This window comes from Bufo gargarizans, chromosome 6 (assembly GCF_014858855.1).
Source record: "Bufo gargarizans isolate SCDJY-AF-19 chromosome 6, ASM1485885v1, whole genome shotgun sequence".
Classification (NCBI taxonomy): domain Eukaryota; kingdom Metazoa; phylum Chordata; class Amphibia; order Anura; family Bufonidae; genus Bufo; species Bufo gargarizans.
Window position 1 is genome coordinate 72,329,604 of NC_058085.1, and position 12,333 is coordinate 72,341,936.

At 44.2% G+C, this 12,333-nt stretch overlaps 1 protein-coding gene across 1 annotated transcript in view; it reads right to left on the minus strand.

The window, feature by feature from the left end:
• Positions 1-1,577: 1,577 nt before the first annotated feature.
• Positions 1,578-12,333, minus strand: part of LOC122941568 (BPI fold-containing family C protein-like) — a 34,158-nt gene continuing 23,402 nt past the window's right edge. Inside the window, exons 13-16 of the mRNA XM_044298900.1 lie at positions 7,883-7,925; positions 5,582-5,645; positions 5,428-5,495; positions 1,578-2,892 (exon numbers count right to left, since the gene is read on the minus strand). Of these exons, the coding sequence (XP_044154835.1) occupies positions 2,860-2,892; positions 5,428-5,495; positions 5,582-5,645; positions 7,883-7,925 (208 nt within the window). The 3' untranslated portion in view covers positions 1,578-2,859. The remainder of the gene's footprint in view (positions 2,893-5,427; positions 5,496-5,581; positions 5,646-7,882; positions 7,926-12,333) is intronic.

Sequence of the window (12,333 nt, forward strand, 5' to 3'; positions counted from 1 at the left end):
CAAACTTTTGGTCTGTACTGTAGGTATACATCCTCTCCTTTCTTAGGCCTCATGCACACAACTGTGGCTTTGGTCCGCATCTGATCCACATTTTTTCAATGGGGCCACAAAAGATCCATACAGCACACCGCGTGCTGTTCGTTTCCGCAGATCCATTCTGTGGCCCCGCAAAAAAATTAATGGGACACATACTATTCTGGTCCATTTTGCGGACAGGGATAGGCAGTTCTTACAGAGGGCAGGGCGTTCCGTTCCGCAAAATGCAGAATGCACACGGTCAGTATCTGTGTTTTGCGGATCCGCAAACTGTGAACTGCAAAAATGTCTACGACCGTATGGGGCCTTATTGTGGAAGCAACGAAAACTCATTGTTACCCTGATCCATTCTCGTGTGGATTACTGTAACTCATTACTAATTGGTCTCCCCTTAGCAGACTCTCCCCTCTCCAATCTATCCTGAGCGCAGCAGTCAGGCTCATCTATCGTCCACCTGCTGCTTCAGTGCCCCCCCCCTGTGCCAGTCATTGCAATGGTTTTCCATACAGTACGGGATTCAATTTAAAGTCCTCAGTCTCACCCACAAAGCTCTTCACAGTGCTGCACCACCTTACATCTCTGTCAACCACCAAACCCGTGCCCTCCGTTCAGTTAATGACTTACGACTGACATCCAACATCCGAACCTCTCACTCCTGTCTCCAAGACTTCTCCCAAGCTGCACCAGTTCTCTTGAATGCCCATACCGCAAAAAATTTGGTTAATTCATAACATCCACAGTTTTAGGCGCTCCCTAAAAACACAACACTTTAGATTGGCCTATCACGTCCCCTAATCTAACTCTTCTCCATTCACAGTCCCCCTTCAGCATCATTCTTCTGACCCTAATCCGTCAGTGTCCACCACCCCCCTTTCACTCAGAAGCACTACAGATATTAACTGGTGACAGCTCATGTAGCCTTAAGGTGCATTTAGATGCACCAATAATCGTCCAGATTATTGGGAACGACCGGTCATCTGGCTGTCTAAATGTGCTGCCGATCACCTAATGAGCAAGCAAAACGTTCGTTTATCGGGTGATCCTGTCGTTCATGCAGGCATCACCGATCATGGGTCAGCAGATTGTGTGGTCTAAACAGCTGCTTCTCAGAAGTCATGATTCCGTATGAGGACGAGGGATTGCTATAGCGATCCCCCGTCCTCATACATTTAAGGAGATAGCTGCATGTAAATTCTGCGGTCTCCTTCACTGAACGAGCAGCTGACTGTTGGAAAGGAACTCTTACTTCCCGACAATCGGCCGCTCAGTCGGCCCATCTAAATCCACCTGTAGATCTACTCCACTATTGTGTTAAGATGGCCAGACCATTGTACAAATCAAGCACCTGTTAACTTTTTCTTGTCTCACCCTATCTCTTCATAGACTGTAAGCTCTTGTGAGCAGGGCCCTCATTCCTGTTTTAATTGTTGACCTGTTTGCAGCTATGTTATTTATGACTCTGTTTGTACATGAACCCCCTGATTGTAAAGCGTTGCGGAATATGTTGGAGTTTTATCGATAAAGATTATTATTAGTATACATCACACATAAGTGAAACACATTTATTTACTGTATATACAAATAATTGCATTTGTTACATGAAATATGTACAACAGGAATACTTAATATAGAAGTCTTATGTATCATTGAATAAAGGACTCATTTTTTGGTGACGGGGGAACTTAAATGTACAGTATTAGGGCTCATGCACATGACTGTTATTTGGGTTCGCATTTCTTGTGTCTCTGATGCGGACCTATTCACTTCAATGGGGCTGCAAAAGATGCTCTGTTGCGTGGCTCCACAAAAAAAATAATAATAATAGAACGTGCTATTTTTGTCCATTTTGGGGACAAGAATAGGCATTTCTATCATGGGCACCCTGTTCAGTTCCACAAATTGCAGAATGCACATGACCGGCATAAGTGTTTTTCAGACAGCGTGGTCATGTGTATGAGCCCTTATTGTGAGACCACTCAGCATACAATTAAAGGGGTTATCCCACAGTATTTGTCACCAACCCATAGGTGATAAATGTCAGATTGCCCAGGTGGGGGTGGTTTAACCAACAGCTGGGACTCTGAGCGAATTTGGATCCCCTCTGAATGGAGCAGTAGTGCACATGTCGGCCCACCCCTCCATTTACTTCTATGGGTCTGACACAGACAGCGCTCCATTAGTCTTCTAAAAGGAAATGGCGCAGTGGACCAACATGTGGACTAACACTCTTTTCGGAGTATGGACCCTTCCTGGGGGTCCCACCAATTGGATCACACTACTATCCAACAGATAAATACGTTTTGTGAGATAACCATTTAAAACATAACTTAGGGGGTACAACTAGCTGTATATGGAGACTTGGTGGCAATGGTCCATGTGAAAATAATATGCAGAGGGAAAAAAAAAAAAAAAAGGACATCACCATACACAGACCCTGTACAACAGTAGTGCTGTTTCTGTGAAAAAAAAATCTGACCTGTTTTCTAATCTGAGACAACCCCTTTAAGATGTCAGTTTCTCCATTAACATGTACATGGAGGACAGCCAAGCAAATATATTCAAGAGTCAATGGCAGCTGCTGGACATCCCTCAGAGTCGGTGAAAAGAGCGTCCAGCCATCATTTCTATTCAGTTTAATATGGTAGATAATGAAGATATCCTGAGGTATATAAATATAAAATGATTCTATATATACAGCCGGGATACAATGCATATCACGATGTCCCACACTTGTAGCACTCAGCGAAAATCATACAATGCTTGCTGGGAAGATGCAGAACACATCCAATTATATGTCATCTGAAGCCTCAGGCGTGTAGACCACTACTTCAGATCAGCTGCCAACATCGCAAATCCCTGAAAGAAATGATATTCCTAATTATATGCAATAATCTAAAAGCTTCCATCCATTCAATGCTAACTATCTATGGTGAGAAGCTGATCTAGAGTCATCAAGTATATCTACAGTCATGTGAAAAAATTAGGACACCCTTTGAAAGCATGTGGTTTTTTGTAACATTTTTAATAAAAGGTTATTTCATCTCCGTTTCAACAATACAGAGAGATTAAAGTAATCCGACTAAACAAAGAAAACTGAAGAAAAGTCTTTTCAAGATCTTCTGTAAATGTCATTCTACAAAAATGCCTATTCTAACTGAGGAAAAAGATAGGACACCCTTGCCCCTAATAGCGAGTGTTACCTCCTTTGGCTGAAATAACTGCAGTGAGACGGTTCTTGTAGCCATCTACCAGTCTTCGACATCGGTCTGAGGAAATTTTACCCCACTCCTCAATGCAGAACTTTTTCAGCTGTGAGATGTTTGAGGGGTTTCTTGCACGTACAGCCCTTTTCAAGTCACCCCACAGCATCTCAATGGGATTCAAATCTGGACTTTGACTTGGCCATTCCAGGACTCTCCATTTCTTCTTTTTCAGCCAATCTTTGGTTGATTTACTAGTATGTTTTGGGTCATTGTCATGTTGCATGGTCCAGTTCCGCTTCAGCTTTAATTTTCTAACTGATGGTCTCACATGTTCTTCAAGCACCTTCTGATACACAGTAGAATTCATCGTGGATTCTATGATGGTGAGCTGACCAGGTCCTGCTGCAGCAAAGCAGCCCCAAACCATGACACTTCCACCTCCATGCTTCACAGTTGGTATGAGGTTCTTTTCTTGGAATGCTGTGTTTGGTTTACGCCAAACATGTCCTCTGCTGTTGTGTCCAAATAATTCAATTTTGGACTCATCTGTCCAAAGAACATTATTCCAGAAGTCCTGGTCTTTGTCAACTTTATCTCTGGCAAATGTCAGTCTGGCCTCAATGTTTCTCTTGGAAAGCAAAGGTTTCCTCCTTGCACACCTCCCATGCAAGTTAAACTTGTACAGTCTCTTTCTGATTGTAGAGGCATGTACTTCTACATCAACAGTAGCCAGAGCCTGCTGTAGTTCTCGAGATGACACTTTAGGGTTTTTGGAGACCTCTTTTAGCATCTTGCGGTCTGCTCTTGGGGTGAACTTGCTGGGGCGACCAGTCCTGGGCATGTTGGCAGTTGTTTTGAAAGCCCTCCACTTGTAGACTATCTTCCGGACAGTGGAATGGCTGATTTCAAAATCTTTTGAGATATTTTTAAATCCCTTCCCAGACTCATAGGCTGCTACAATCTTTTTTCTGAAGTCCTCTGACAGCTCTTTTGCTCTCACCATGGTGCTCACTCTCACTTCAACAGTCAGGAGCACACCAAACTAAATGTCTGAGGTTTAAATAGGGCAAGCCTCATTCAACATGCAGAGTAACGATCTACTAATTATGTGCACCTGGTGTGATATACCTGTGTGAGATCTGAGCCAATTTAAGAGGGAATACATGTGAGGGTGTCCTATCTTTTTCCTCAGTTAGAATAGGCATTTTTGTAGAATGACATTTACAGAAGATCTTGAAAAGACTTTTCTTCAGTTTTCTTTGTTTAGTTGGATTACTTTAATCTCTCTGTATTGTTGAAACGGAGATGAAATAACCTTTTATTAAAAATGTTACAAAAAACCACATGCTTTCAAAGGGTGTCCTAATTTTTTCACATGACTGTATAATTATGTCTCAGTACCACAGAGACTGTAACCAATCATATGGCTTGTTGGCACAGGCCTCATTAGCTGTAATCTCCCCCATGGTCCTGTATTATTGTCTACTAGCAGGAACTTACTGTACATTTGAGCAACCAATCAACAACCCTAGCAACCAAAGTTGGCACCTGTCAGTTTTTTTCCAAGGCCATATGATTGGACTATTATAGTCATTATTATTCTAGTGATCAGCAGGACTATAGCAAGTGGAACCTCATAGCAGATATTTCTGCCATATCCTAGTACCATTAAATCTACAGGACATATATCTTAGTAGAGAAAAGCCCTGTAAAAGTACTCAGAGCGGTGGGGCATCCATCCTCACTCTTTTCATGTCTAGTCAGAGCCTTAGGTGGGGGGTTATACATCAGGAGTATTCCCTGACATATATCTCTGAGGGGAAGCTCCAACATACAGTATGTCACTATATGGCCATGCAGAGGCACACAGCACGGCCTATAGTAGCTAGAATGTAAAAAAATACATATACCATGCACTTGACTACACTCTATACAGTTAAAAAAAGGTGTGCCAACACATAGCCCCTGGACAAATGGGCATGGCCACCCTTTTGTCTTTCCATTGAGTAAAAGGGGCTTAAGGCTACATTCGGTGTATGTCCTGAGAGCTCCCCCTGTACATACATTGAATCCTTAACATAAAGTGATGTGAATAGAGCCAACGAAAGTCACCATACATCATAAATGACCTAATGGAGAGAGTAGAGACGTGAATGAACATTGCTTTACACATCGAGAAGCTTCTCACCTGCTTAACATGGACCGACGTCTTTGTCACGAACTTGATGGGAATATAAATTCCACTTGCTAATTGTTCTACAAATGAAAATATTAGAATACATGAATGGGCTTGTGAACAGTGGTGAGGAATTGTCCAATTAGAGTTGGATTGGAGTTCTTACCATTCACATTTGGTACTACTATCTCCTGGAAGAGCTGCTGGACTCCATTTTCTGTCACGACCCCCTGGCACAACGAGAGTATGGTCACTTATTACAGAGTTCTGAGCATTTTAGGGAAGATGTATGCTAAATCCACACAGCAGTATAGTTTATGCAGGTTTTCCTCTGCTTTTCCACACTCAAATCTGCACATGTTACTTGCGGATTTTGACAGGGATTTGCCCCAGATTTCACCCTTTGAACTGCAAGTGCGCATTAAGGGACATTTGGAAACTCTCATTAACTTTGTCGGTACTTTATGAGGCCACCAGCACACAACGCGGATTAGGTGCGGTTTTCCACACAGATTTTAGTGTGGAAAAACCACACCGTAATACAATTACCAGCAAAGTGTATGAGATATGACAAATCTCACTTACATGTATACTTTGTGTTTTTCCTCCATATGGAAATTGACCTGTTGTGCGTTTTTTAAAACCCACAGCATGTCAATTGTTTGTGCGATTCTGCACATTCTTTAGAGTGGTTTTCCCGATAGATTTTAATGGGGTTGTTAACATAAACAGAAAATCCACAACAAAAAACACACAAAAACTGCAATAAGGCCTCATGCACACGGCCGTTGTTTGGGTCTGCATCCGAGCCGCCATTTTGGCGGCTCGGATGCAGACCCATTCACTTTAATGGGGCCGCAAAAGATGCAGACAGCACTCCGTGTACTGTCCGTCCGTGGCTCCGTTCTGCAGCCCCATTAAAAAAATATAACATGTCCTATCCTTGTCCGCGCTTTGCGGACACGAATAGGCATTTATATTGCCGGCACTTGTTCCGCAAATTGCGGAAGGCAACACGGGCAGCTTCCGTTTTTTGCAAATCTGTAGGTTCGTTGCCGCAAAAAATGGCACGGCCTTATTCATGAGGCCAAATAGTGTGGTTTTATGTGCATACTTTGTGCAATTTTGGTGCAAATTTAATGCAAATTTTCTGCACACAAGTCTGCAGCTCCAAGTCTCTACAGTGTCCAGGGCTCATTCAGACGGCCGTATGTTGTCCGCAAAAATGTGTATCAATTTTTTGGTGGACAGTTCAGCATGTCCGCAAAAAAGCGTATTGCATTCTGTTTTTTTTTGCTGACCCATAGACTTCAATCGGGCCATGTCCTCCATGTCCTGATTTTCACTGACTAGTATAGGGCATGTCTTTATTTATTTTGCTGAGCCGTGCAGTAAAAGAAAAGACCCCATAGACGTGAATGGGACAGCATCTAATCCGCAAAAGAACTGAACCTCATTTTTGCGGACAGCATACGGCCGTCTGGATGAGCCCTTGTGTTGCAGATTTTCTGCAAAAAAAATAAAAAATCAGCGCAGACAAAACACATCATACACATCGTATGCATATACCCGTAGAGCTCCTGCACTGACCTCTGTATAGTAATGAAATCAGAACTTCATTGGAAATGAAGCCTGGGCGAGAGCAGGAAAGTGTTTTTTTTCCCACTGTCTGCAGCAGCCAGGCTGGTAACTAAGAGAATTAGCAGCTAGCTGAGGAGCTCAGGTAAATGCGGGCTGAGCTCCTCAATCAGGGCTGTCTGTCTGGGGAAGGAGCCGGGACCCTCTAACCCCGTGTGGGGTCAGCACTGCTGTGTTTTGGGGAGCTGGGTGGTAGGCCCAGATCCTGATAGAGAGGGAGAACTTTTGCATAGTCAGTGGCCAGACGACCAAGGTTTTAGGTTTATGTTTTGGTCTGCTGTAAAAAGTGATGATAAAGCTGTCCGTGGCCAGTTTGCACCAAAATCTGCAGTGTTGAAGTGACTTCTTGAGTTGTGCCAACCGTCTAAGCGGAGAAGACGGCGATCCTGGAGAGCTAAGTGACCCAGAGTTGTCACAAAATATATATAACTTCTGCAGTCAATCACTGACCTCAGCATTTTTTGGGCTATATATCCAATTAGCTGCATTGGTGGGGAACACTGAAGCAACAGCGCTGGAACAGAGAGGGTTCAGAAGGATGATGTGTATATTTTTTTTATTAGTTTAATACATTTTCTGCCTTAAAAATTTTACTCAGATAATCCCTTTAATAGTTTGAGTGCGGTGTATTCATGAGGAGGGCGCTCTGCCTAGCCCTCAGGATGTGATTGACTGGTGCTGAATACAAATGCATTTGTCATCATCATGGCATCACCAATGAAGCAATTAATAGACATGACTCAACTGAAATCCTGTATGGAAACTCGTACAATATCATGAGTCATATCAGCTACTGTATTGATGACAGAGTGATGGGTATTTAACCTACCTTTTCTACTTTAATGACAGTTTCACTCCCTTCGATTTGTAACCTGTAGGACGGCAAATTATAACTTTAGTATCCTTTGTCACATACGTAGGCTGTAATACAATCTGATTATCAACGGTATTGTTATTCTTAGGCCTCATGCACACCGTTTTTTTTTAAGGTCCGCAAAAACGGGGTCCGTAGGTCCGTGATCCGTGTCCGTTTTTTCTTCCGTGGGTCTTCCTTGATTTTTTGAGGATCCACGGACATGAAGAAAAAATCGTTTTGGTGTCCGCCTGGCCGTGCGGACCCAAACGGATCCATCCTGACTTACAATGCAAGTCAATGGGGACGGATCCGTTTGACGTTGACACAATATGGTGCAATTGCAAACGGATCCGTCCCCCATTGCCTTTCAATGTAAAGCCAGGAGTCCCTATTATACCATCGGATCAGAGTTTTCTCCAATCCGATGGTATATTTTAACTTGAAGAACGGGAACGCCTCTATGTTAGAATATACTGTCGGATATGAGTTAGATCGTGAAACTCAGATCCAACAGTATATTCTAACACAGAGGCGTTCCCATGGTGATGGGGACACTTCAAGTTAGAATATACTAAGAACTGTGTACATGACTGCCCCCTGCTGCCTGGCAGCACCCGATTTCTTACAGGGGGCTGTTATCAGCACAATTAACCCCTCAGGTGCCGCACCTAAGGGGGGTTAATTGTGCGTATCATAGTACCCTGTAAGAGATCAGGGGCTGCCAGGCAGCAGGGGGCAGACCCCCTCCCTCCCCAGTTTTAATTTCATTGGTGGCCAGTGCGGCCCCCCGGCCCCCCCCCTCCCTCTACTGTATTAATTTCATTGGTGACCAGTGTGCACCCCCCCGCCCTCCCTCCTTCCCTCTATTGTATTAATTTCATTGGTGGCCAGTGTGCGGCCCCCCTCCCTCCCTCTATTGTATTAGTTTCTTTGGTGGCCAGTATGCGGCCCCCCCGGCCCCCCCTCCCTCTATTGTATTAATTTCATTGGTGGCCAGTGTGCGGCCCCCCCAGGCCCCCCTCCCTCTATTGTATTAGTTTCATTGGTGGCCAGTGTGCGGCCTCCCCCCCCCCCATCATTGGTGGCAGCGGAGAGTTCCGATCGGAGTCCCAGTTTAATCGCTAGGGCTCCGATCGGTAACCATGGCAACCAGGATGCTACTGCAGTCCTGGTTGCCATGGTTACTTAGCAATATTCAAAGCATCATACCTACCTGCTGCGCTGTCTGTGATCGGCCGGGAACTCCTCCTACTGGTAAGTGACAGGTCTGTGCGGCGCATTGCTTAATGATCTGTCACTTACCAGTAGGAGGAGCGCCCGGCCGGTCACAGACAGCGCAGCAGGTAAGTATGATGCTTCTAATATTGCTAAGTAACCATGGCAACCAGGACTTAGGTAGCGCCCTGGTTGCCATGGTTACCGGTCAGCGATTAAACTGGGACTCCGATTGGAACTCTCCACTGCCACCAATGATCGGGGGGGGGGGGGCACACTGGCCACCAAAGAAACTAATACAATAGAGGGAAGGAGGGGGGTCGCACACCAGCCACCAATGAAACTAATACAATATAGGGAGGGAGGGGGGGGCGGGGGGGTCGCACACTGGCCACCAATGAAATTAATACAATAGAGGGAGGGAGGGGCCGCACACTGGCCACCAATGAAACGAATACAATAGAGGGAGGGAGGGGGTCGCACACTGGCCACCAATGAAACTAATACAGTATAGGGAGGGGGGGCCGCACACTGGCCACCAATGAAATTAATACAATAGAGGGAGGGAGGGGGGCCAGGGGGGCCGCACTGGCCACCAATGAAATTAATACAATAGAGGGAGGGAGGAGGGGCCGGGGGGAGCCCGCACTGGCCACCAATGAAATTAAAACTGGGGAGGGAGGGGGTCTGCCCCCTGCTGCCTGGCAGCCCCTGATCTCTTACAGGGGGCTATGATATGCACAATTAACCCCTCAGGTGGGCACCTGAGGGGTTAATTGTACGGATCACAGCCCCCTGTAAGAGATCGGGTGCTGCCAGGCAGCAGGGGGCAGTCATGTGCACAGTTCGTAGTATATTCTAACTAGGAGCGTCCCCATCACTATGGGAACGCCTCTGTGTTAGAATATACTGTCGGATCTGAGTTTTCACGAAGTGAAAACTCAGCTCTGAAAAAGCTTTTATGCAGACGGATCTTCGGATCCGTCTGTATGAAAGTAACCAACGGCCAAGGATCACAGACGCAGATGCCAATCTTGTGTGCATCCGTGTTTTTTCACGGACCCATTGATTGAATGGGTTCGTGAACCGTTGTCCGTCAAAAAAATAGGACAGGTACTATTTTTTAGACGGACAGGAAACACGGATCACGGCCGCTGATGAAAAACGGTGCATTTTCGGATTTCTTAATGTGTTATATCCTCATCTATCTCTAAATCCACCAAACCTTTCCCCTGTCACCTACCTTCTTCTATACCTTACAAACAGTATGCCTCTCCTTGGCTTCGATATACTTAATGGTTACCAAAATTAACCTAGGGTGATATAACAAAGAACCAAGTTCTCTTTCCCCTTCTCTCAATCTACTCCAGTTCATTAGAAACTGGAACCTCTCTATAAGTTTCACTTTAAGATGTTAAAGGTTTCTTATACTACAATGTCCAAAATAATTTTCTGGATTATTTGTTCCGTTCCTATTATTTTGTTATGGGTACAGATAGGTACCAAAGTAAGAATCAGATATAAGTATATAATGTATGGTCACCTTCTGAGTGGTATGGACCCTTCTGGAGGCTGGGCACTTGAAACCCACATCCATATTATACCTATTCAGCACAATTGGATTCCACAACGTAAAAGTAATGTCTGACCTCCATATTTCTTATAATGTTAAAGGATTTAAGTCACCTTCAAAAAGATGTCAAATTTTCTCCCATCTAAAGAAAACTGGCAGCACAGTAATTTTTCTACAAGAAACACACTTCAAATTTGATCACTACCCTAACCTCTCATATTCTAATTTCCCTATGTGGTATCACTGTGGTTCAGCCTCCTCAGCCTCCAGGGGCGTCAGTATTGGTTTCAAGAAAGGGAGCTCTTTCCAATTTTCCTCACAATTGCTAGACCCGGAAGGTTGTTACTTACTGCTTAAAGGGTCCTTTGCAAACCAAATGTATGCGTTCATCAACATATATGCTCCCAACTCCCACCAATGCCAGTGGTTCAAAACTCTCCTCCCACTAATAGAGGATTTCTAAGAAGGTATAGTAGTCATGGGCGGTGACTTTAATATCTCACTGGAACCCTTACTAGACTCCTCCTCACAAAAATCCCCCCTCTCCGAGAAAACAATCCGAAAAACTATTTCATAACTCACAGATGATTGATGCATGGAGAATCTTAAACCCATCTGGTAGAGATTACATTTTTTATTCCAACCCCCACCAATCCTACCATAGAATTGATTATTTATTTTTATCCAAGGAACACCTTCAGCTTTGCGCTAAAGCTGAAATAGGATCTATTCACCTTTCAGACCATGCCCCAATTCACCTGCCCCTTAACTCCCCCAATCTTGCCCCCAAAACATTCAAATGGAGATTGAATGAACAATTAATCACCATTCCAAATATTACAGCACAGGTCCAAGACCTTCTGGCAGAGTATTTCCTTCTGAATGCCATTCCCGAAACATCTCCCCATGTGGTGTGGGATGCCCAAAAAGCTTTTATCAGAGGCCAATTTATTAAACTAGGTTCACACTAAAAAAATAAAAGAATGGCTAAGATGGAGATGCTCCTCTCAGAAATGCAAAGGGTTGAGAGCCTTCACAAAACATCATTATTGGAATAGGAGCTTTCTCAACCTCAAATCGGCCAAATATTTCCTACACTCCCAATTTCAATATTTCGCTCATGGTAATAAGGCCTCCAAATTAATGATGAGTTTTATAAAAAAAAAAGGAAGACCCAGAAATACATTACTAAAGTACATAAACAAGAAGGTGGCTCAGCCATAACATCCAAGGAGATAGCTACTCAATTTCAAAAATACTACCAGTCACTATACAACATCCCTCAACCCCCCCAGAAGAGTCCAATATTACCATTTCAGACATAATTAATTCCTTCCTGAGATCTATATCTCTTCCGAAATTGGACTCTGCCCAAAAACTGTCCCTCAGCAAAACTTTTAGCTTCGATGAACTTGAAAAAACTTTCCACAAACTTCCAAATGGTAAAGCCCCAGGCCCTGATGGTCTCCCGTCCACATATTAACATACCTTCAGTAAATCCCTAATTCCCCACCTCTTACCCATATGTAATCTAGCCCTCCAAGGCTCACCGCTATCACCAGATATGACTAGAGCACATATCACCATAATACCCAAAGAGGGGAAAGACCCTGCCCAATGTGCAAGTTATCCCCCT